The 25,780-nt window shown below is 41.5% G+C and overlaps 1 protein-coding gene across 1 annotated transcript in view; it reads right to left on the bottom strand.

Annotated features, from left to right (window-relative positions):
• Positions 1 to 25,780, bottom strand: part of NPR3 (natriuretic peptide receptor 3) — a 43,381-nt gene that overhangs the window by 10,712 nt on the left and 6,889 nt on the right. Inside the window, 3 exon segments of the mRNA XM_029961578.1 lie at positions 1,076 to 1,170; positions 5,516 to 5,651; positions 22,497 to 22,663. Of these exon segments, the coding sequence (XP_029817438.1) occupies positions 1,076 to 1,170; positions 5,516 to 5,651; positions 22,497 to 22,663 (398 nt within the window).

Below are 25,780 nucleotides of genomic sequence, written 5' to 3'. Positions count from 1 at the left end.
ACAGGGAAATTGAACAGTAAGTTAAAGGAAGAAATGTAGCACTAAAAAAGTAAAAGATAGTTTAAATTGCAAGTAAAAGAGCAATGGAAGGGAGGGTAGGAGAGGGAGACTAAATTGATAAATGAGATAAAAAGCTAACGGACTGAATAAACAGAAGAAATACAGGTTGTTCAAACCAAAGTTATCACAAACAACTTGTACTCCTACTACCCTTGTGAGTGTCTGCAGTTTACTGCTGTAGTTTTTATCCACTTTTATCCACTAACGCACAAAAGACATCCTCACACTTTTAAAAAGGCTCCTTGAGTTGTCTCTGCTGCAGCAGTGACAGGAACAATATAACTTCACTGGATTCAAGTCCACACATGGAAATGTCCAGCTCAGATGCACTGCTGCTTTACAGCTGACCTTGATGAAATAGGGCAGACCAGCAAAGCTTCGGCAGAAACTGACTTTGTAACTAACAAAAGGTGCAACTGGAGTTAGGCAATGCATGTATTAATAAATTCAGCCCAGACGTGCTATTTTTCATCTCTTCCACTCCTTCTGCATCCAGTGGAATAACCTATGTGGTGTATATGGAGCCATCTAACTAAAATGTCTCTTAAACACTGAAAACAAGGCACTTAGGCCTGATAAACAAGGCCAAGCAAGGTCTGCACTCCTGCTTGTGGTTGACCTCAGTGTAAGACTGAAATACATGTACTTGCTGTGTTAATACATCAGGATAACTTGTGCATCGCTGCTGCTTTAAGATCAATCCTTTTTCCTACCAGTGAATAAAAAGCCTCGCTCACTTTGAACAATAATTTCTCATATTCAGAATTATAATTGCTTAGCTGGCTTGTGAGAATTCACACTTTAGTTAAAGGCTAACACCATGTGAAGAAAGATGTATTGTGAAAGAAAAGAAGTTTAAAAAACTTTCGGATAACCACTTCAAGATAGTTATTTTACAGAAAGGATTTGGTCTTTAAGTTGATAAGGTTAAACCACCAAGTAAAGAGATGACGTCATGTTACATTACACTGGCTAATTCATCAGTGGCCAAGTGCAATGGTGTTTGTTTCCTTACCTCCTGTGTGCCTGCCTCTGGGTCTGTCATTCCAATCACAGAGAAATCCCCGTATCTGTCTCCATTTGCATCAATGGACACCTGCCCTGCAATGCCTAAAGAATGGCATGTGAGGAATCAGAAGATTAATTAGTTAAAATACTGAGCCTTTTCAAGGAACACAAGAAAACAGTGGACAGGTTTTTACAGACCGATATGACAGGAAATCTCATCAGTCTCCCAGCATTTTTGTTGGCATTCCAAAAGAAATTGTAATTTCATCTTGGTGCCTGCATTCCTGAATTCTTAACATTTCTCCTTTTTAAATATCAAATGTGTGAGACTTTTTGGAGACTACGTGAGAAAAATCTAATCCAAAAGCCAGCATGTAAGAATAAAACACAAATATATTTAATGTGAATTATTTACAGAGTGCCTAACCCTGAAATATCTAATCGTGCCTCAATAAAAAGAGCCCAGCTCATGCTGCAGAGGACATAGACCTACATCTCACAGACTGCATCCACACAGCCAGTCCAGTGTTGTTTCCATCTAATGGGATACTGGAGAGGGTATGAACAAGAGGCACCATGTGCACTACATATGCATGTAGTTCATTTACATAAGATTAACTACATAATACGATGCTGTTTGTAATATATTTCTTAGACCCCCAGTTCACTTCCTTCCTTTACAACTTCTGGGAAACTTTAGGGAAACTGGGAATCATAGACTCATAGGATATCTCAAGTTTGAAGCGGCTTCAGGAGACATCGAGCCTGTGGTAGTTTGGTCTAGGCCTTCCTTGGTGACCAGTTTGTAACCAAGGAAAAGCCCAGATTTACCCAGTACTCCCTACGATTTTTACGTAAGCCAGACTATAAGAAGAAAGGAGGGAAGGCCTTTGCTCTCTTTCCTTTCGGCGGCTTGGAGGTGCAGGTTCCCTGCTGTTGAGTCTGCCGTGTTGGGGAGCGAGGCCTGGTTAGGCCTTGTCGACCTTGGGAGACGGAGGTTGTCGGCGATCATTCCAGAGTGACTTTCGGTTGTCCCAAGGAGAGTAGTGAGATATTTCTTTGCTAACTTTTTTTAGTTGCTAGATATTGGGCTACTAATCAAGATATATATATATATTTGATTTTGGTTTTGTTCGTTCTCCCTTCCCCCTTTCCTTTCCCTCGTGAAATTGTATATATACATCAATTGTATATAACTGTAACATAAGTGTAAATATATTTATATATATTGCTTTAGCTATCTCTCTCTTGTTTCGGTTTTCTTGGGTTTTTTTCTCCCTCTTCTCCCTGAGGTTTGGGGGGGGGGAGGGGACTTCTTGTGGTAAGGTTTGGAGACTTGGCAGGGAGCCAGCTTCAAACCATATCAGAGCCGAACACCCTGCTCAGAGCAGGGTCAGAAGAGAGAGGTGCGCAGGATTTTATCTAGTCTCTAAAACCTCCAATGATGGTAACTGCACAACCTCACTAGGGCAACTGGTTCCAGATGTCACAAGGAATAAACACATCCTTGGATTCAGTCTGAATCTCTTCTTACAATCTCTGTCCTTGTGTAAAAAGAGCATGGCTCCAAATTCTTGGTGTGTAAGTCAAACTGGTTCTTAAACACCATCAAACACCAATTAACTATGATGAAGACATTATGAAGTTGTTGATATGCTTTATCACCTCAGATACTCTCAGATGTGATCCTCCACTGCCTGACACCAAACACAGCTATTTACACATGTGCAAGGCAAATAGGCACCACTGTATATCCATGTTACACCACCTACATGACCAGAGAAGACACAAAGCTGTGGAGACTCAGGCTCTCAGCGATGGTAAATCAGAAGAGAGAGGTCAGATATTCAGTCAGAGTATAAATTCCCCTCAACGTGCCTAATGACAGTGAACATGCAACAGACTAACACATCTTCATTCATCCTGTCTCTGTTCTGATTTAGAGATGATGTCAGGAATGTTTTGACTTGCTGCAATTTTCAAAATATGCAGTGGTTGAGCATCTGTTTCGTTATAACAAGATAGTAATCAAACAACTGTCAATTCGATTACTGCAGGAAAACAGAATGGGTGTAACAACCACTTTGCTGTGAGAGCACTGGCCTACACAGCAATTTCGATTCTGAATCTGACAGGAGCTGTTAACCTGGCCTAAGAAAACCAAAAATTTTTGGAAGTGGGTACTAAAATTACTGAAACTCAGAATTCCTATGGGATTTTTTTTTTTTAGCAGGAAAGACTAATTTTTAATTTTTCCATCTGAATCAAAACAGGTAGTTTGAAATGCTGACATTTCCTGCAATGTTCTTCCTTAGAAAACATAGGTAGGAAATTCTGAAACAACCTTGATTGCGAACTGGATTTGGATGAAGGCGGAAGGATTTTATCTAGACTTTCTTTTTGTTCTGTTATGTGAGATACATACAGATACATACAGAACATTTTGCTACTTTTCAGAGGAAATTCCAATTAATAGAAAATAGTCTCCACAAAATGTGCCCTGCAGTCACACCAAGGTGTCTTTAACAACGCAAGCAGTAAGAGACCCTTTGATCACCTCAGACTGAACCCTTCCTAAGCACATGGTATCTGTGCAGTTGTGGTTGGCAGACGGAATGCTGCAGGAAGCAGCATCCAGATCCTCTTGGGAGTCCTGATGGGTCAGACCAAGCTGTAACATGAGGTGCCAAGGAACTTAGATATCTAAATGTCAGCAGTTGAATTAACGTAATCAATGAAACTGAAGTTCTCATCACTGAGGCCTGCAAAAGTTGAAGGGAATTATAAAGCCTCAGTCCTGCAGCAGAGCCTGATGGGTGTGTGCAGGGACTGCACTCTGCAATGCTGCAGCCACTGCAGAGAAGGGTCTACTGGAAGAACAAAGGGACATGACCTTCCTAAAAGGACTGGATTGCAAGATATCAAATTAAAGGCCTCTTCCAAAATCAGTTTTATGTCCAGCAAAATACTGCCATGGGGAGGAAATGGGATATGACTTAGGTGGTGTTTTGACCTTTTCATCTGCACCCTCACAGCCCAACCTTACAGCTACATTTTTAGAATAAGTGTACACATCAGCAATCAAAAACAACCTAGTTTTCACAATGAGGAGAGAGAACATTTCTTCCTCCTGGCTGGTTCTACACGCAAGGTGTGAGAATCAACCACGTAAAACCCCCATGGAGTACATGGTACTACAAAAGACTCACATGGGCACGCCCAGTGGGTGGCTTCCTGGAGCACAGAAACAGGAGTAGAGAAAACACAGGCTGTACTGGGGCATTTGTTCATACACAGGACAAGCAAAGACTGAGGTAAATCCCTAAACATTAAATTCCCTCTGTTAAAACAGACTGTTTTGGGAAGCCATGGATATGAAGAGAGGTAGTGGGACATCACAGCACAATCTCCAGCTGGTGGAGGGCTTCTTTGGGATGACTGCAACCAGCATAATTTAAAGCAATCCCTGAGTTCCCTTAAGCTGCCCTCGGTATCCTTTTGCCTTCTGTTCAGGCCACAGTTTGAGAATAAAAACTTGGTTTGGAGCTGCTGCCCTTCTTGCCTTCCTACACAACATCCAGTGTGTTATTAGAGCTGAGAACCTGGTCACCAGGGTTTTTCTTACACATTCAAATGAATCATTCATTTCTTATCTAGGGGAAATGTTTACTTCTCTTAGGCATTTCCATAGGAAATCTTGCCAATCCTACACCAAATGACTGAAGTATTACATGAGATGGATGGGAACATCATAAAGAGACGGATGGAAATATTTTAAGAGATGACAAATGAAACCAATAATCCTCAGTTTCTTTACTACAATTCTTACCTGGAAAAAGCATTTGCATTGCTTTGCATTAGCAAGGTGATACACAAGTGCCATTTGCACTGTGGAATTGTAATGTCCAGGATTAGGCACAGAAAGGCACAGTGGTGTTCAGCTGCTGCCTCTGAGATAACATGCACAGCTCCTGAAAGGAGGCTGGGGGAAATCCTTCTAGGGCCCAACGGAGTCCCATCAAGAAACACAAAATAACCTTAATTCTGGCACCTGCTTGCTTCTATCCATTCCCAGGCTTTTAAGATAAAAAAGTGACATGGAAAAAATGAGGCAATCTCAGAGCTAATAGATGAACATGAGTAAAGCGAGCAGATGTAATCTTTTCAAAAACAAAGAAGGAGCCTGAGAAAATTATTGGTATTTCTTTACCACATCAGTGAGGGTCATTAAATTATTAGAGTACTTTGAACTAAGTAAGACCTCGACAGGTGGTGCAAAAAAAAGTCAGACAAATGAGGTATGTGAGCCAGCCTTAAAGATGTACTTGGTTTCGTATGTTACTTCCCTCTCATTGAAGAGTGGAATAGGCACGGGTCCTTACTCTGCACATAACAAAGACCTGAATCCTTTTGACTCCAAAATCTGGAATGCCACAGTAACTCTTACCTTCATATGTTCTGTTCCGTGTTTGCTGAACAATTTTTTCCCCATCTTTCTTAGTGAAACCAAACTTCAGGACTTCCTGTAAAGCTAGAGCATAAAGAAGAATAGCATCATGGAATCCTTCCACAAACATGTTCACCTAGAAAAGAAAGAAAAAAGAAAAAAAAAGCAATGGCAATTGACACATTACAAATTTTTTTTCCCTATGGAATTGATTCACCAGAGGGAATCTACAAATTAACCACAATGACTAATTTGGAGAGTTATTTTCTCAACTGTTGGAATCCAAAGGAATGTGTCTCAAAAAAACCTCAGGGGGAAAATGGCAACTTTCGACCCATTTTTAAAAACAGTTAACCCCTATCTGCTATTCTGAACACTCAAATCACACTTTAATGTTGTGTCTGAACAGCTCTGCAGATAGGGAAGAAATTCACAGATCACACAGTTCCCATGCCCAGATGCACAAATTCTGCACTTAACCACGTGAGATTCTGTAAGGGGCTGAGCACCCTCATCCCGCAGCAGTCCCACTCCCCTTGTGCAGGGGACTTAGCACGTCTCAGGACTGGGAAGTATGTTCTGTCATGATTTTTTCTGGAGAGCACAACTGGTGTCTTTGCTTGTTTAATGATTACCGCTTCCATTACTGGCCCTTGTTCAGCCAAGCATCTCTCCACTAGCAAATGAGCAATGGAGAAAACTACTTAACCTCTCCAGCAATGCATTCTCTGGAACTGCCAGAACTTTTCCCGCCTGTCCTTTCTAGTTTTTTCAGTAAGTGACATGAAATTAATAAAATGTTGTCTTATAACCCTAATACAAAAGAAAACTGCTACCTACCAGCTCCGCCTCACATGAGTCTCCATAGGCAAACTACAGCTTTTGGTCTGTATCACTGAGTAAACAACACTTAAAAGCTGAGTGCTGCAGAAACATTACAGGTTTGCTCACAGGGAGCCTGATGTGCTTCAGTAGTGAAGCAATAATTATTGCAGGAGCTGAGTTCAGATGGAAGCCCATCAGAAGAAGGAGACACACACAACTTGAGCAGCACAGGTATTCCTCTTTTGTAGGCAGCAACTTACACATCAGCAATGCAATGCACTCACTTTATGACAGTAATTCAGAATAAATTATCTTTTCAGCTGCGAGAAGGATGTTCCCATTCACTCAGAGTTTCACTACAATAAAAAACCTCCTGACATCCCAGCAGAGGTGTTAGCAAGGATTGTACCACATTATGAGGTCTCTTATTGCCATTTCCAGTGAACAACTCACCTCTACAAATATTGCCCTGGATAGAAAAAAGATAGATTTAGGATATCTTCCACTTCAGTGTATCTAAACAATTTAAAATGCTAATACATAAAGCGTCAGTCTAACTCTCACAGTTTTACCTGGACATCAGAAACGTTCAAAGACAAAAACATGCAGCCAGTTAAGTAAATAACTGCTCCATAGATAAAAAGTATTACAGAGTTGATTGGTTAAGCCAAACTAATCAAACCCTGATAATGTAATTACATCCAAGACATTCCTTCACTCTTAAAGCACTTGCCAACAGTAAGAAGAATTTTGGAATTCTTTACTGAATATTACAAAAGTTTACACTGCTCTTACATTTAAAACTAGACTTTTAGTAACTCCAAACTATATTGCATTAAGAAAATGCATTACAGTTCAGGGGAAGAGCCCACAGCGCTACAGGAGGCACAGACAGCTCAGCTCACTCTGACAGACTAAAGGGCAGCTGCAGTTATTTCGAGCTAAGGAGAGAAAGCATGAAAGAAGAGGTGAAAGTCAGGCTTTTAGTGGAATAACAAGAGCTGATGGACAGAGTGCACACTAGGACAGGCTTTGCCAGCAGGGGGTTTAACTTTTCAGAGCTGAAATAAACCCAACCAAACCAAGAAACCACAAAGCTCGACAACTGCTTCATGCGCCAGTATTACAGTCCAAGTGGCCTGTGGATGATCAAACATGGGCTTTCTTTATGTGACATTCTTTCTCTAGTCTCTCTAGTAGCTCTACCTCCCTGCTGGCTGATTTACAGCTTGTGGCTGGCACTTGTTTCAAAGAAAGCTATTTGTCACTTCCTTTGTCCATGGCAAAGACCTCTCAGCGTAACACAGCAACCTTCAAAATCCTTTTTGTCAGCTAATTTGCTCAACCTAAAATCTACTCATGTCACAGGCCTGGAAACACTTCTGTAGACACTGCAGATCTGCCAGATAAGCCCTGTCAAAACTCAGTTGGCAGTTTGGGAGATTACTGCCACAGCCTCTTGCCAAAGCCCCTCTTGGCCAAACCCCCTGACATCACATATGAAAAATCACATTAGAAAATTGTCAGAGGGTCATCTATGCCACTGCTCAGTTGCTGAAACACAAACCCCAGCACTTTATCTTATGTTGCCAAGGAAGGTGAAACTGTGGGTAATTTATGCCATTTAAAATCTTCTTCTAAAAGAGTAATAGTTACTATTTAGAGGTGAGATTGCACCTACACTCCCCAGCCAAATCATCTGCTGGGCACACCTGCAACTTCTCACATTATTCCAGAAACATGTTCAAGCACCAGTTCTTGAAAGGGGATACCAGATACCATGAGGGGCATAAAGTTTTTATGCATATCATCTTGCTCAATCATTTAGAAGTTTCCATAATTCCACACAGAACATGGGTTGCATGATGCGAAGGACAGAGGAACATGTGAAATGACAGCTGCAGAAAATTTTGAAGGGATTGCTCCTTGCTGGTGAAAAGGGTTAAAAAGGGAAAAAAGAAGTATATATATTCCATGAATATTTCAAATAGAAATCGGAGTAAATATGAAGATGTCTTCACAGGCTGCTTGAAGGTGTCCATGGTAAGTAATTATGTGCATGGTTCAACCTTCGACACTCTTGGGATAAAATCTACAGAGGGTACAAAATCTATTAGAGGTCAACTACTCTTGTAAGTAAGTAAAAGTCTTTTAGTTGAGCTCTAATAAAAAGCAGAAAATTTTGATTATAGTATTTTCAATTTTCATTTATGCTGCTTTTTAATCACAGGTGCAAGCTGAGCTTCACAACTTGCATGTCAACTAAAAAATTATTGTCCCTGGCTCCTTCTGCACAGCAGAGCCACCCTTCAAAGTGGCAGCAATGCCACTGGCAGCACAGAAGCTACCAGGTTTGCTGAACAGCTTTGGAGGCTGCAGTATAAATATATGGAAATGTCTTCATGAGATCTTCCATATTACTTTCAAATCCTATTCAAATACCTAAAAAGCAGGTAAGCTAACTCCATAGCTAAATAAGATAAGCACACATACACCCCTTTTATTTTCCTGCCTTTCTACTCTAAATAATTCTCTTCCATCGGGGGTTAAAAAAAAAAAAAGAAACAACCTCTCTCAATGGAAATCACATGAATAAATTTTACACAGTTCAAAGTTATAGTTCCCCAAGCAGCTATAGTGTGACCACACTATTCATATATACCAAGGTGTTAACAGCATACACAGCAATGCAAAATACTACTGACATGGAAGAGAGCCAAGCTACAGCTATGCAGGACCCATAATTTTCCATATCCTGCCTACTAGCTGTTAAGCAAGCTTACTCTCTCCCATCTGGAACTGCCCAGCTCTGAATCACAGCAATTACAGCAATTAATATACCACTTCAGTGCCAGGTGGGGAGCATCATCAGCACTTTTTCTCTATTGCAAAGGCAAACAACTAACATTTCCCAAACCTGGTCTCTGCATCTACTTTCCAGTATATCCACAGTGATTTTCAAGTTGTCAAATTATAGTTCCAGCCAAAATCAGTGAAGACCTTGCAGAACTGCAGAGGGTTGTACCTAGACTTTTTGCAAAAATCTTATCAATTTACATACTTGACATGATGCTCAGGTGAGATAATGCCCACTGAAGTCCACCTTCACCCTGGTTTAGATTATTCCACACAGATGAAACTAAGCAATCAAGCATGGAAGTTTGATCCTATAAACATATGGCACTCATCTAACATCAGGATTATGAATACTGTAAGTGAACCTCATGAAGTTCAGCAGTATTGTGTTATACTGTAAAACTATAGCACAGTAAAAATACGGCAACAAAGTTCAAATACAGCAGCTATATTAAAAAAAAATGCTATGATGTATTTTAAACCAATCTCATGACAATCTCTCAGGGAGGTGGTGCAGTCACTATCCCTGAAGGTGTTCAAGGAAAGAGTGGCACTTGGTGCCGTGCTCTAGTTGACATGGTGCTGATCAGTCAAAGGTTAGACTTGATGATCTCAGAGGTCTTTTCCAAACTAACTGATTCTGTGATTCTGTAACAAGCTTGTTCACAGACTTCATGACTATGGATTTCTCCATAACACATCTTACTATTTAGGTAGATGTCTTCCTGCTATCTCATGCTGCTTCAATAAAAGTATTTTTTAATATCTCAATAAAAGTATTTTTTTAAGCAGTTGCAATTAAACTGTCAGTGCTCTCTTTTTAATCCTTCTTCAGCAAGCCAATTATAATTATGATCCTTTATTTACGAGCTTTTCTAAGAAACCCCGACGTAGCTAACTTTTCTTACATGCATTCTTGTTGAATATCTTCAGCTGTGTTCTGCTGACTCACTATCCAGCAATACACTCTTCACTTAACTCTGGAGCAGGGACTTTTCTCTTTGATATCATTTGTTGATGTTGCACATTCCCATGTAGGACATTGCCACTGCTGCTGATGTTGTTCTAAGCACTGGGATGCCCAGAGGGGCCCTCAGCAGTTCCTCGATGAGTTTCTATGCCCTTGTTCTGAGCTGCACAAATCCAGAATAAGGTGCTCATGATTCTTATACAATAGATGATCGACAAATAGAAACTATTCAGGTTTTTTTAATCATCCTTTTTTAAAGATAAAACATCGTTGTTACAAACTGACTTTCTGTTAAACTTTTAGTTTATAAAAACTCAAGTCAAACTCTAGGTGGAACTGAGATGTAGATTGAGAATGTGAAGGTGAGGGAAGAATATCCTTACACTTGAGCATTACTTGAGAATAGGGGAAGTGCATTTCAAACCAGGAATATCATGTCCAGTTTCAGCTTTGCAGTAATTTATTAGTCCTACAGGCATAACACTACCACATATGATTCTGCCTGTTACCACCATAACAGGATTATCACAGCTCTCATTTACATACCATCCACCTCCTCAGATCTTCATGTGATTTCTTAATGCCACGATGCAACAGAAACTCGCAGAGCTCCCAAACCTCACCTATTGATAACAGCTGCTTCCATGCATCGGGATTGGGATTTCAAGGACTCCCAAGTATAACAAATGCAAAGCCAGAGGATGCACTCATAGACAGCTGTCATAAACAGCATGCCTCTAGATGCCTGCAGACACAGATACATGACTAGACCTGTTTCCACAGAGATCACATCACTGTGGAACCAGCCCAGCAACTGGAAAAGATGTAGCTGTAAGACAGTTAACCAAACCTGTATGTTTAGATGCCTAAGACCAAAAATACAGCCTGTTCACCTGGGCAACCAGAATGCCCCTCTAAAGGACCTTAGTGCTTCAAAGAAACAGTAAAAGGAAAGGGAAAAATAATCGAAATATGTGCCTTCTTCAGAGAAGGCCATTTCCTCAATATTTAATTCAAAACTGAAAGAGAACATAGGGCATTACGCCAAATTCTGGGCAATGCAGCTGTAGCCAAGGACAGCTTCTCGCTATATTCACTGATATTCAATCTCTATAAATACACAAATGGGCACCTGCTCAAGAACACATGAGGGCAGGGCCCAGGACTTTGTTTTCTAAAGGACATATAACTGTCCAAACATTCTTTATTATTTGGGGCTGGAACTCACATGTCTCCCTAGAAAAAGAGGATGAGCATTCCTCAGTGCAAGGAGATGTCACGTAACAGTAAAACCTTGGGCATATTTAAGAAAGATTTATTCAAGTACTATTGCATCAATTTCATCTTTCACAGGGAGACAGTGTTTATGTGGAAACCTGCAAGAGATTTTTCTTATAGGGGAGCATGTCACCTTATTATGTGAATTCTGAAAACTGAAGCATATACTCCACTTTAAAATTCTAGCTTAACAATTTAGCATCTCAGTCGAACAAGACATCACTTCCCCCCTTTAAGGAAGCATCTTCCAGCAAGGTTGTCTGGTTGTGTCCATCTCCTTTCCAGTATCCACTGGTACAGTAGTAATGCTGAGTGCAGAGGAGACGGAGGTGCGTGCTCCACCTCAGTGCTCTGCGCGCCAGGTAACGAGGCCCCAGTGTGAGGACTTTGCAACTGAAGTGCAGGTTGAGGGAGTCTGGGGAGCAACCATTGCTCACAGCTCATAAGCCACCCTTCTCCACCATGAAAGAGCCCGCATATGGAAAGATCCCTGCTTTTTTTTGCACTTTGTTTGATTTGGACACAAAGATGGGGCGCCACAGCTAAACCCATTTCCTTAAGGGTGAAACCATGCCTTTGCCTGCCTGCACTGTTCAGATATGCCTCTGACCAGCTGGTACATTAACCACAAAGCCAGCTCTGTCTTGTATCTAATCCTCATTCTTCAGTGTTTCTTCCTTGTTTTTCCTAATAGCCGATTCTTGGAAAACTGCTAGATTTACTCCTGGTCATCCAGCTGGGGCAGCCACAAGTTGCTCTATTGTCTCAATGGTGAACTAAAGCAAAACCTATTCAGTCCCAGGCTGCAGGGTGGCTGTGCTGTGCAATGTCAGCTGAAATACACCAGGGCACAGTAACAACTGAGATGCAAGGGTATGGAGAAACCCATCCATCCCACTGCCTGTTAGAGCTGTCCATTCTTTGTTTGTTTATTGCTTCCAACACTCTCCTATGTTATTTAGAAAACAGCTTTAAACTCCCAGTGCCTGCTGCCAACAGGCCAGGCAGAAATTTCCAGATAGAGACAAAATGAGTTCCTTCTATTAAACATAGACACAGGAATTGCCACCTCAGCAGAGTTAGAACCCTATGCACAGTCTGTTCACATAAAGGGGCTCTTACTGTCACTCATTTGCACAAATTTTGGACTCAACCCACAGCCTGACATCACTGGGTCTCAGACCTTCTCCAGACCTCCAACGGTATGGCCAATGCAGGGGCAGGCTGGGCTGAAAATTGCTCTGCTCCAGGAACAGGATGCTCCTCTGGGACCAGATTTTCCCCTCTGAAAACCTGCATGGGATTTATTTCTGGCTCTATCCATCATGTTCACAGATTCCTTTTGCAAGCTGCTACCAGCCATTTTACCTCTCTGTGGTTTTGGTTCCTGTAGCACCTATCAGCCTCAAAGGAGAACAACTGATTTATCTAAGGAGCAGCACTGTTTTGTACCAGAAGTGAACTACCTACAGAATGATCATTTAGGGGAGGTTCTCCTTTATGTATGCTTTACACACATACTATTCACCTATGTAATTTAGCCCTAAAGGGCTGCATGTCACCTATCAAGGAAAAGGATAGAATCAGAGAATATATGTGCTTGTAGTTAATGTGATATGCCCTACATTCATAATACATCTCTAATTCCAGATAAACAACTAATGCAAAGGGTGTCTAGCACAAAGCAGTATACTGTGACTGACTAAATACTTAAGGGATCTTAACCATAAAAGGTATAGCTGCCTTTTTTAGAATTTCCTGCTTTCTAACAAACTATGTGGTCATTCATGTGATGAGTTACAAAACTATGTTAAGAAATCATACATCTAGTCACAGTGGTGAAACATGAAAGATATTAAAGAAGTTACTCTTTTCAGCTGAACACACACAGAAATTAAAACATACTTGTTTTAAATAGATTTTTCTAAGGATTCCCATTGGTAGTCTGATGTTAACCTGTTATATAGTTGTAATGAATGCTTATGTTTTAAGTTAACCTTTAACTTGGGACATATTAATTGCAGATAAACACCTAGTAACAAAAAACTACCAGCCCAGTCCTTTCATTACATATTACATAAGTTTTTAATGTCAGTGAGCAAGATTGTTTTTCAAGCAGGAACATATCAGTTTTTCAGAATGACAGTCTGAAAAAATCAGTTCCACTTGCTAAAATAAGTTAAACTGGTTTAAGAAATGCAGAGCAAGGACAAACAGGAAAGACATTTTTTGTTAAATGTTTATCCTTGTACAATGTGCAATTGTTTTGGGTTCTGGATTTCTAAGATTACCATCAAAAACCACGGAAATCACAGACATATTTTATTTTCCATACCAAAAATGCTCCAGATTACATCAGTTCTCAGGCAAAACTCAGAAAAATCACTGTATCACTGCGGAGACAACCCATGCATTAAAACAATTTGCCTGTGCTACACACGCGGGTTGGTGAAATCTTCAGTGGGGTAAAAACCACATCTGATGATAAGGACCGTTTAATTTCTGCTTTGCAGCAGATTATCAAAGGCTACCTAGCATAGCACTTGATTTAAATGCAGTCTTAAGGGCTGGCTAAACACGAATGATTCAGGCACAGCCAAAAAAGCACGGCTTAGTTCGAAAGTATGCTTGGAACTGGGATTAGTCATCTAATCTCTTTATTCAGTACCAGGCAAAAATTAGGCACACAAAATCAGGATTCATAAGCACCAGCATCCCACCTCATCCTTGCCAGCAGAGGAGGTAAGGAATGAGGGATGGATGTGACCTTGCTACTCTCACATAGGCAGGTAACAGCTCCCCACTGCAAGAACATGCAGTCAAGCCTTTACAAAAACCCCACAGGGCGCCAGTCCTTTCAAGTTCCCTGCCCTTTTTTCATCTAAAAGCCCTGGGGCTACTTCTACTGTGCTAGCAGGAGAGAAATTCAGGATGAAATCCCTGCTTTCAGGGAATCTGAACTCCACCCTTCCCTGGCCCTCTCTGCAGGGCATCCTGGGATGTAGGCACTCCTAGAGCTGAAACCCAGGTGCGGGGGAAAACCTATGATGTGCCAAGACCTGGGGATCCTCTGGGCTGAGTGTCAATAATTTGCCAGAAGAGCCCACCTGAGGCTGAGGTTGCCATGACAAATGATCCTTTTATGAAATACCAGGGTAAATAGGCAAATGAACTTGTAAACTTTAATGGCATGGAACTAATGTAAACCCTCAGGCTGCTATTAATCATGCTTCCATACCAAATAGTTTAAAAATTAATTACTTGGCTTTGTTATTTTCTTCCAGATAGTGGATATCTGATGAAAGGTGTTCAGCTGACTGATTAATTACCCCTTTGCTGGCATACTTGCACTAGCATGGGAAAGGATAGGTGCAGCAGCTATGTCAGAAGATATTTATGTGTACCTATCAGCAGGCAGTAACGTTCCAGCTACACATCTGAAACACGTCCTCCCACCCTTCAGCAGCAGCATGATAGTTAACACCTCCAAATTTGAGTATTTGCAGCCCGTCCAAAAAAACTAAAACCTCACTGTCTTAGCTTCTTGGTTCCTTATTGACTGACTGATCCCTGAGATCCTGCTTGATTTTGCTTTCTAAGGTATTGCAGAGTCTGTAGGCTGATGGGCTAACTGGATGCATTGTACAAATATGTGTCCCATCAAATGTAAATGTCCTCCTGTCTAGTGAATGCCACCTTGTTCCCAGCCACAGAGTGCAGGGCATCCAGAGCTCCCCACCTTCCCTCCTCCCATTGTCCTGTGCCCCATTCTCATGCCCCTCTTATTCATTTGCTCTGGGACAGAGACAGTCCTTGTCTCTTCAATACGCCTTGATATATTAGTTCTTTTTAAAATGGGCTAGACCTTTTGATTTTTGTATCAGGCTTCTCTTGCTAATGAAGAAAGAGAGAAGAAAAGTTGTGAGTATCCTCCTGTGGGTTCCTACGCCTCCTTGCATGCACAAAAACACCGCTGCCTTTATTCACCCAGCCCATCCTCACAGGCCAACTACATTACCCCCTCTGCATTGGACAAATTGCTAAATATCCCCCAGAAAAAGAAAAAAAACAATCCATCAGAGCTGGCAGCATGGTACACTCATCTCTTGCAGCACAGGAGCACACCTGAGTCCTGCTGCCTGCCTTTGCTCTGCCAACACTCCTGCACTGGGGTGCTTTGACTCACCCACGGGGCTGGCATACCCTCATGTTAAAAAGACTTGTCCCTCTGGAGAATGAGTCTGTCAGAGCTACATTCAGGTTGCTTAACCTCAGAGCACTCAGCCATAAGACATGAACACTCTGGCACAGCGGGAGATCACAGCTGTTACTGATTGCCATCTATACTGTTTCTCAGGAGATTTGTCATTTGAATACCACAAGGTTAGACCTTGCCCCACTCTCATTCAGGATCACTTTCACTGTATCAAAAATGAGTTCAGGAAAGCTTCCCTGGATCAACTCCATGTGGGATCTGCCACTGTGGAGGCAATGTCTCCTCTGCTCTCAGGCTCTCAAACAAGGAATACACATTTCTGGCCTTGAAGAACTGTCCTTTTTTTACGCCCCTGAAGAAAACAAATCATGTCTCCTTCCCAGCAACGCCCGCCACCCTCCTTCTTCTTGCAGAATCAAACTCTCTCATTTACACTGTTTGGCTTAGCCAGAAGTCAAACACTGAACTCTTAACCCAACTTGTGTTACCACAGTGTGAGGTTACTGGCACAGGTGAGGTGAACCATCCATGGCACCCAAGGTACTGAGGCTGGAGCATTCCCTCAGCCATCCTGCAAGTCCACTACTCCCACAAAAAACCAGCTTCCAGTTGCCCACTGGAAGCAGCATCCTGACATAGGACAGGCTCATCCAAACCTTCTCTGCATGCTTTGTTGAGCTGAGGTTTTTTTCATAAGATATCCAGGAACAGGAGTCATAGACAAAGGTATTGGTTGCTAGAAAGTCAGTTAGCAAAGGTATTTCATCTTTTAAGTGTCATTTTATGCTAAACAAGATACAGTCTACCTTTTCCTTCATTCAAACATTTCAGAGCCAAACCTGAGGACCATTTAAATATCAGCATCAAAAATCCTATGATTTTACATAAAAACGATGCCTCAATGGGACAAATTAGCTTTGGATTATTAGCAATGCAAACAGCATAGAGAGGCATTAAAAACAGAAGCAGGTTATGAACTTTGTAGGAAGACATATTTTTCACACTTTGAAAGTGGGAAATAAGGTGTATTTCTAGCAAGCACTTCAAAAGTGAGAATGCCTTACTCATAAATGTCTGAGTGTCTGTTTAGTAAAGTGGAATGTGAATATCTGTGAAACCCAAGTAAAAACATGGGGCTATGGAAAATATACAACACGTATATGAAGTTCAACTCTAAACTTTTACATGCCCAAAGAGTTCAGATGTTACTATTTTCATATATACATACAGTTTTGTACTATCTCCTCCATGGCTTAAGACAGGGTCAAAAAATATGCTTAGATAGGCTAGAAAAACTAAACAAATCCACTGGAAGAAAGAAGAATAATTTCTTTCTTTTACTGTCTTCTATGGCATCTATTAATGGCAAATAACATACTATTACACTGCAGTTTTGCCTGAGACCCTGATGTGGATGACACTAGCCTTCCACTGAGAAAGCATTAACTTCAGGAAAAAAAAGAAGTGTCTGTTGTATTCACCAAATTTAGCAGTCTACAGTTCAATGCTGCTCTTACAGAAATTGAAGAAACTCTCATTAATTCCAAGGGGTGAAGGGCTGGTCATGAAAATCCTAACTATGTTTTCCTAATAGAATTCATCTTGTTAATAAGCTGGCATGTGAACTCATTTTTTCCGGCTGCTGAAAGCAGCTTGTGGTTTGCTTTTATTCTTTCAAACACAATTAGCAAAGCACTCCAGCAGTTGAATAGACCCATTCATTTGAACAAATTATTCCCTGCCAGGGTTCGAGGGGTTTTTTTCGCCTTTTTTTTTCCTTAAATCTCCTCAAAACGCTCTCCCATTCTGATGTAGTCAGAAGACACAAAAGCTGGACATTAATCTTGCCTGCCTGTGTCTGAAAAAAGAGAATTGGGACAGACACCACTGAATAAGTTACATTTTCAGCATCTCAGTGACACAACTGAATTGCTCGCTTATCCCAACCTTATCTTAGCTGGTGTGCAATCCTAATTAAAAGGCTGACGTAAGGAATACACACAGAGAAAAGCCTGGCACGGATGTTATGGATGAGATGATAAACTTTATGAGCTACCTCCCATGTAGCTTTTGTAGTTAACTGCTGGAGCTAGAACAGTTGCTCCTAAGTGCACCATTTCTCATTTCAGAGGGCTGAAAATGTTAAATAAAACAGAGTTGCCCTTTCCAATAGGTAGCAGCATTTTGCTGATCTAATTAATCTATGTAGCTCATTCTTTTACTGAGATAACTGAACTGGCAAATCAGGCTCCAGTCTGCTTTTCCTGATGCTCATTTTCAGGGTGAAAAAGGCTGTGGGTAGGATAAAACCCATGCCTCTACCTCATGAACAATGCTGTCGTGTAGTTAACACAGCAGAAATATTTGTTTGATTAGTTACATTTTCAGCTTTTAAAGGACAAGAAAAAACAAGCCATGGGTGGTCTGTAACCTCAGAAGAGCAAATATCCTGGGCTGTAAAATCATCCCAGCTCAGAATACTGGGTTGGACATAAAAAAAGCATTTATTGAATCCTAGGCCTGAGTCAGGAACAGAAGGTGCATTAAGAGCTTCCAAACTGCAGCCTACTGCCAATTCATTAAGTGTTCAGCATTATTTAATAAAAATGGCTTATGCATATACTTTAACTGAAATACTGTTTATTCATAAACATTTTTAACTACAGTATGTGTTGGGAGTTATTCACATACCAATTTAGAGACAGTTTCAAATTCTTCTTTCAAGTAACTGCATGCAATTCCCACTGCTGTCTGGCTCAACTAGGCTACAGGTCTGCAAGGAGAGCTTGTCCTGTATTTTGCAATTAAACCAAGGATCTCAGTTGGTTTATAGAGACCAGAACACACTGCTGTTAATGTCTTGTTAATGCATTAACTGCATAATGCATAAAACTGCTGTCATTGGTATAAAAGCATTAAAGTGATTCTAATGTCCTTATTGAACCCCAAATTTGAATAGATTTTTGAAAAAATTCCTCCTTTTTTTTGGGGATATTTTATCAGCAAATTCATTCTCCAGGTAAGCACAAAATAAAATGGTCAGGCTTTCCACAAAACTACAGGATGCTTCTTGAAAAAACATAATGACACTGCTGAATGCTCAAACAATGGCTGTGCAGATTTAATGCTTCAGCCCACAGTTCTTTGGGTTGCATTAACATGACAATACTCAGAGAGTGGTGAACAACCAAACTAATAGTATTTGCTAGTGGTCTCAGGCAACTGTTTGCAATGGGATGTTGCAATGGGACATCGCAGAGAGGGAACATCATCATTTTTAGCCCCATCCTGTGCAACTACAACCTACCCAAATACTTCTGAGATGCTTTCTCAGAACCTCTCTTATTTTCAATGCTGTCTAGTTAAAAGGTGCTTAAAGAAGCTTTTTCCCCTCAGAAGAGAGATTCCCGGAAGAGTCAAAGAAATTTCTTTTTCCACACTTTCCTGCTCATTCATAAGGCACAGGTTCCTCCACCTTCTCTATTTCCACAAGATAACACCCATGCAGAAACCACAGTAACTTCTGACCTGGGAATGCCATACCCCGAACACGTTTTTCTCTTTTCTGTGTAATTTCACAGCTGGAGATGGAGACGGCCAACAATCTTTGACCTGTTACTTCTCCAAGGGCCATATGTGTTCTGCATCTGGCAATGGGACAGCTGCTGCTTTAGAACTCTGCCCTTTCTGTCTCCCTTATCTTTCCTTCTGTCATCTGCTTATTTTCCATTTTTATGATATTCTTTTTTGTTAGATAATAATGCCATTAGGATTAGTACTGGCAAGCAGCCAGGACAAAATGGCAGCACTAATGACTTTTGTTTGACTTAGGGTCACTGTGAGATAATTTAGACCACAGACCTGGGGCCCCACTTTCCCATGACACTGAAAAAATCCACACAGAAAAGCAGAAACATTGAATGCTTCAAATCCAAACCTCCCTAAGTTCATCCTCTTGGGACAAAGCTTGCAGAAAAGAATGAGGACTATATTTCAACACCCGTAGATAGGACTTGAGATGGACTGAACTACTGACTATCTTTCCGCATAGTTTTTGTTTTCAGGAGCAGAATCCAGCAGAGAAAAATCCATCACTGTCACTTTCCACCCACTCAACTCAAGGAGTTCTCCCTCCAAGTCTTCCCTTGGAGGACACAGCCTTGCTTAATGCACACCCAAAGCACTTTCTTACCATGTTGCCAATGAAGCATTGTTAATGGGTGCCCACTATCCACAAATCTTTCAGAGAGGAAGGAATTGGTCTTCAGTCTGGCTTTTTTTTTTTCACAATTAATTTTCAGAATGGATTTTTTTTTTTTTAATTCTGAAAGCTGCCCCAAAACGTTTCTCCTCTGAACAGGGCAGCAGGACAATCAGTTAAGGGAATATGAAGCATCTCTTTCCCACTGTTCAAACTGGGGAAATGTATAATTCACCATAAATTATGAAAAGCAAACCAGAAAGTTAAAATTCACATGCTGTTAATGGAGAAACACAGCTAATGTTCTTTTGAGATACTCAACCCAAGACCAACTCTCATGAAGACATTTTATTTTACCATTGTTACAGTGCTGTGAGAAAGCAGGTAGAGAAGGGTCTGCTAAGAGCTATGTAAGGTAAGCATCCAGGACGCTCTGCATTTCAAATCAAACCTCCTTCCCCCATAGCCATGATCTGTAGCTCCTCCACTGAGAGTCCAGATCCCTACGGCCTCCACTATTAAGGCTTCCTATGAATCAAGGATTGATGTTTCAGATGGCAGGAAGCTGTGGTATGTGTACAGAGACACATGTGTACAGATCCTCCCTCTGTCCCAGCAAGAACAGAGTGGGAAGAGTGCAGAAAGCCAGGTGGGAAAGGAAGAAGAGGAAGAGCAGCAGGAGGGGGCCCATGCCACTGCCCAATCCTAGCAAAAGCTGATGTTTTTGTGTGAAGGAGTGTTTGGAACAAGATGAAAAACTCTGGATCACAGGTGGAAATGGGACATAGAGAGAGGAAGCCCTCAGAGCCAGGCAGAAGGTGCTCAAGGATGAGATGGTAGGGAGACATTCCCCACAGCTGCTCTCAGACAGCATTTCCAGGACAGACCATGGAGTGAGGAATCAGAAAAGAGCACTTCTGGCAGTGGGTGTGCAGTTGCATTTCCCCAACAAGCACATCAGCCTGCAAAATCTCCCCCATGTTGGCACAGGGGAATTTGCTCTCTTCTGCTTTTCACTTCTGCTTGACCATGACAGAGTATCTTGTATCTGTCCAGAACAAATCCACACGGTACAGCGTTTGCAGAGGGTCCCTATCCTACAGAACAGCAAAGCATCCCCACGCCTGCCACCAAGCTACCCACAGGCAGCATCCTGAGCTCTCAGCAGTATAAGGCTTTTCTGATCTGGGGAGATGTCACACTGCCCAGACTAAAAAAGTCACAAAACTGCAGGTGAATGGATCTTTAATATTCAAAATCACATTTTTCACCAATCATAACCAAGGGCACATAGAACATATTCAAGGTACATTGCTTGCTAAGCAACACCTGCAAAGGGGCACATAGAGAGCAAAGGGAGGAACAGCACAAATTACAGTTCCATGCCTTCTTCTGAACTCATTTAGCAGGTTCTTCAGAGAGCAGCACCTTGAAATTGCTAGTTGGGTTTCTCCACTAACCCAAGAAAAAAAAATGCCTTCAAAAGACTAAGGCTAGACTTTGAAAGTACCACAGGAAAAATACAGACTACTGATGTGATTCAAGTTTAGCATTTTAATATTTAAATAAAATATATTCTATTTCTAAGAAGCACAAATTTTGTAAAGGCAGCATAAGTTATAGAATAAACTGCAGGAAAGGTTCTTTAACACAACATAATGCAACTGAAGATGATGTCTCTACCTGTGAGGGACACAATGTTTGAAGCAAAGATGTGAGGTAGGTGCCTAAGTGGGAGCTGGAAAATGAAGGCTTTGGGTTGATTTACGAGTTTCAGGCATTAATTCCTTGCTCTCATTTCTTACAGCTAAAGGTTGACCGAACTCTCTTCAAGCTTCTTTTCTTTATATTTGGAAAGTTTACTCTGCACCAGAGAGAAGGCTGACTGTCTGGGAAGCACTTGTATCAGCATGAAGGAATCCTTATAGGTATGTGCTATACATTTTTGCCTTCACAGATGACTTTTCTACAAAAATGCCTAACGAACTAGCTTAGCAGTACCTCAAAAGCAATTTTCAAAGGCATTTTCCTTCTACATTTTGAGAGATTAAAAAAATCTTTCCCACGTCCATCTTGGGACAACAGGGGCATACCCCAAGGCTTAAAACAACTTGGAAGGACTTTAGTGATACTTTAGACAGTTCAAATTGAAAAACAGCAACTACCTAAATATGCTTTGCTGGAAAATAAGACCCCTTTTCTCACTCACACCAAGAATAACTTCGTCAGATGCAATACTGAGAGTGTACCTTTCTGAGACCTGAGTCTAAAAAAAAATAATTATTCTGAGAAAACAAAAAAGAAGACTATAGTTCTTTGCCTGTTAGAAGAAGACAAGTAATTGGTGGTAAAGTGAGAGACCTGGCAACCTGCCTTTCCCCAGCCTTCCTGCTGATGAACTAAGGGATGAGCACAGGCCAACTAGTCATGGATAGTGGTGTACAGATCTAGTGCACCTAGACCAAGTCTGTTCTTGCTATTTACATTATCCACCAAAAAAAAAAATAATTATATATGCAACAGGAGGATTTTGCAACTGAACCCAGGTGACTCTGTCTTGGGAAGATCTCACTGATGTTTTTGCTTTAATTAGGAGCAAGTTTTTGAAGATGCCATGATCTCGTCAAGTACTTACATAGTCGTCCTCATGAAGACCTTGCTTCTGAACAGAACTTTTCACCTCCAATGAAAACTTCTCAAACTCAGGCTTCACGGTCCTTAGCAGAGTGACAGTCTGGAGGTACGAGTACGCTTTCTTGGCTTCAAGGTCATGTTTGTCTCCTCTTCTCCAAGAACCATTTCCTAAAGGGGAAAACAAGCACATTTCCTGCTCCAAACTAGGTACCATTATAGGATTGCCTTCCTTTTTCCACCCAAAAGTCCCCTTTCGTGCACCTTGGGGAGATAGCAGAATACAAGGGAAAACTGAACCTTCTCCAGATGCGAAGAAAACCAGGCAGTGAGGAATAGCTGGTGGGAAGTAAACATGCAAACTGAAGATCAACTATTCCCTTGCTGTATTTGATTATTTTCAAAGGGTGGGGTGAAGCCTGAGTGTGAGAAGACATCTCGGAACAAAACACACAAGCTGGATCTCAAACGCAGAGATATTTAAGTTAGAAGAAGGGAGGGAAGATTCAAGCACCAAGACTTTCTTACACAACACTCCACCAGCAACATTCCTGGACAGTCAGAAAGGCACCAGTAAAGTCAATATGATGAGCATCACCCTGAATGGGAGGCACACGGTGCAGCTCTCCCACTGCAGTCAAGGAAAAAAACCATGTGTGCCGTGGCTGCCATACCAGCCCAGCTTTCAGAGGAAAAGGAACATTTGGAAACAAAATGGAATCCTGCGCCTACGCTGTATTTACACGTGTTTTGTGTCACAGCAAGGGAACAATTTAACTCAGACCACCAGTAAAGAAACCACATTTTTAAAAAGCAGGATAGCTGACTAGTTGTTTATTAGCAGAGGAGTCCTTCTGCAGAACAGACACTGGCCACAGCAGGCCCTGAGACCCTGATCCAAAGCTTCAGGATGTCAGTGGAAAGGTTCACATTGTTCTGGAGCAGGTGAATAATAATTATAGCTAAAATATAAACGATAACTCAAATGTAAATGATAACTTAAAAAGGCTAGAGGGTACAGTGGTAGCCCTAAGCAGTGTGCCTTTAAACGTTTACAAATAATTAAAAGCTAAACAATTTACTGTTTGAACAGCAGCAATAATCCCCATTATGGCTAAATGAGCCAAGGCAAAGACTAATGCTAAACTCCCAAGGGCGATCTGGAAGCACAAGGGAACCTGGAATGAGAGAGGTTTTCCTTGGGTTGAGGACCATGGTGTCATTTGGACCAAGAGAAGTAAGTGATTTGGGAGTGGAGACGTTAAGGAAGATGGAATCCAAGCATCAAAACCATGATGCTCCTCGCACAGCACTACCAGCTGCCTCACATGGCTGCAAGAGCAAAGTCATAGACATACCACCTCTGTCCCCTGAAGCAGGTGAACAGAACTTGCATTTTGTCCTCCCAGCACCCTGGCACTGCTGCTGGGAATTAACTGGAGAATTGCTCTGCTTTCTCAGAAAGCACATGGGAACGAGCAAAGGACCTGCATTTTTCTGGAACTTAAGTCTTTTCTCCTGCAGCTTTTGGTTCCAGGGCAGCTCCTGTCATTCCCAGCACAAGACAGGAAACACAGGAGCACCTAAGCCCCTTTCCTTCTCTTTTCCACACCAGGAAAGCCTTATTTATCACAGCCCAGCACTACTCAGGACATATCAAGAACTTGGATATTTCTTTCCTTTTCTTTTTTTTTTTTAAGTGATTTCATTTTTTTAGGAAGAAGCTCTAGATGCATATGCCTCCATTTAGGGACTTTTTCCCCATACAAAATTTAACCAGCCAAAATAACTTACACCAAAACTCTATTCATCAGACCCAGTGGAAATACAGGAGAGCAACTAACATCCCAGTGTCTGGTTTTGCCACTCTTCCCTTCAGCGCCTGTACCTGTCCTCCTTACTGCTTTCCAAGAGAAAGAAATGCACTTCCAGCAATTGTAAGCTAGCACATCTTGCTGCATTCCCCAAAAGAGAAGTACAAGCCCTGCAGGAGTCTCAAAAAGCTTATGCCCCAGCTGGGTACCAGCATTTTAGAGGTGCAACATTCAAGTAGAGCAGAGACTACAGAAAGGAGGGCTTTGCATTTACAAATGGAGATGGGATGGCTAAAAAGTGTAAGATTATAGATGCAAATACAGAAGGTAGTGTAAGTTTCTGTCCTGGACACTATACCTGTTTCATTTTAAAAATCCTGACACTGAGAGTGGGGACAGCACACTTGCATAAGAGTTTTCCTAGAATAATTTACATATTTAAATTCCTTCATGGATTACTTTGTGGGGGGTCATCTCGTTACAGTTCAATTGTGTACAACTATTGCAGCCTTGGCATTTAATATGCCTGTTCTTCTGAAAAATTAAAAATATTCAGAACAGAGGGCAACAACAAACTGCAATAAAATCATCTAAACATAAAGGCAGTGCCAATTGCCCAATCACTCCCACTCTTAGATTTTATAAAGTACAAAATCTACTATCTCCGCACACTGGGAAGAATGAGCTTTAGGGGAATTTCTCTAGACTTCTCTTATGCTTTCTTTTCATATGCAGTTACCATCTGCATAGAAGTCAACTTCTGATGCACAGTCATTTCCTGGGAAACACATCCACAAACAGAAAAATTGGTTTAAAAGAAATGTCAGGAAATGCCACATTCCAACTACACTACATCAGAAGACAGCCAGTTCTCATTAATCCCTTAGAAAGGCTACAAGAAGATAGGAGTACCTGTGATGCAAAGGAGGGTGGTGCTGAGGCTCCCACAAACTGGGGGGCAAATGGGAATTGCTCCCACCACTGTCCCCCACAGAGGCTGCATGTCAGAATTCCAGCATTGCCCTGTACCTGGCTGGGCAAAGTGCCATCTACCTGGGGCTGCATCACTGGGGACACTCACCCCACATCAGCTGTAATCTCCACATTACTACTTCCCAGGTAGTCACCCTGAGCCCATTTCAGCCAAGGCAAGGAAACCACCAGTTGTAAGGGATCCATCTGAGCCACAGTGGATACCTAAGGATGAAATGAATTGCTGTCCAGAGGTGCCTACTTCTCTCCAAAGACAGCCCAGCTCACACGCAGACTTGCGCACATGGCCAGGTGAATCACTTCTGATGCATTTCTACTCTGAGTCAATGCTGGCAGTCAGAAGAGTTATTTGATCAGTGGTTTCTAGTAAAGTCAAGTCTACGAAACTCCCACAGTCTAACACAAGGGCAAAAACTCCAGGATTTTGTGACTGCTGATATGGGTAGAACTTCAGCTTTTTGCTCTGGTCCTGAATAAAGCT

Source organism: Manacus vitellinus, unplaced genomic scaffold, assembly GCF_001715985.3.
Source record: "Manacus vitellinus isolate BGI_N305 unplaced genomic scaffold, ASM171598v3 scaffold_36_pilon, whole genome shotgun sequence".
NCBI classification, from domain to species: domain Eukaryota; kingdom Metazoa; phylum Chordata; class Aves; order Passeriformes; family Pipridae; genus Manacus; species Manacus vitellinus.
Note: the sequence above shows the minus strand (reverse complement) of the source record. Positions and strands in the feature narration are given on the sequence as shown.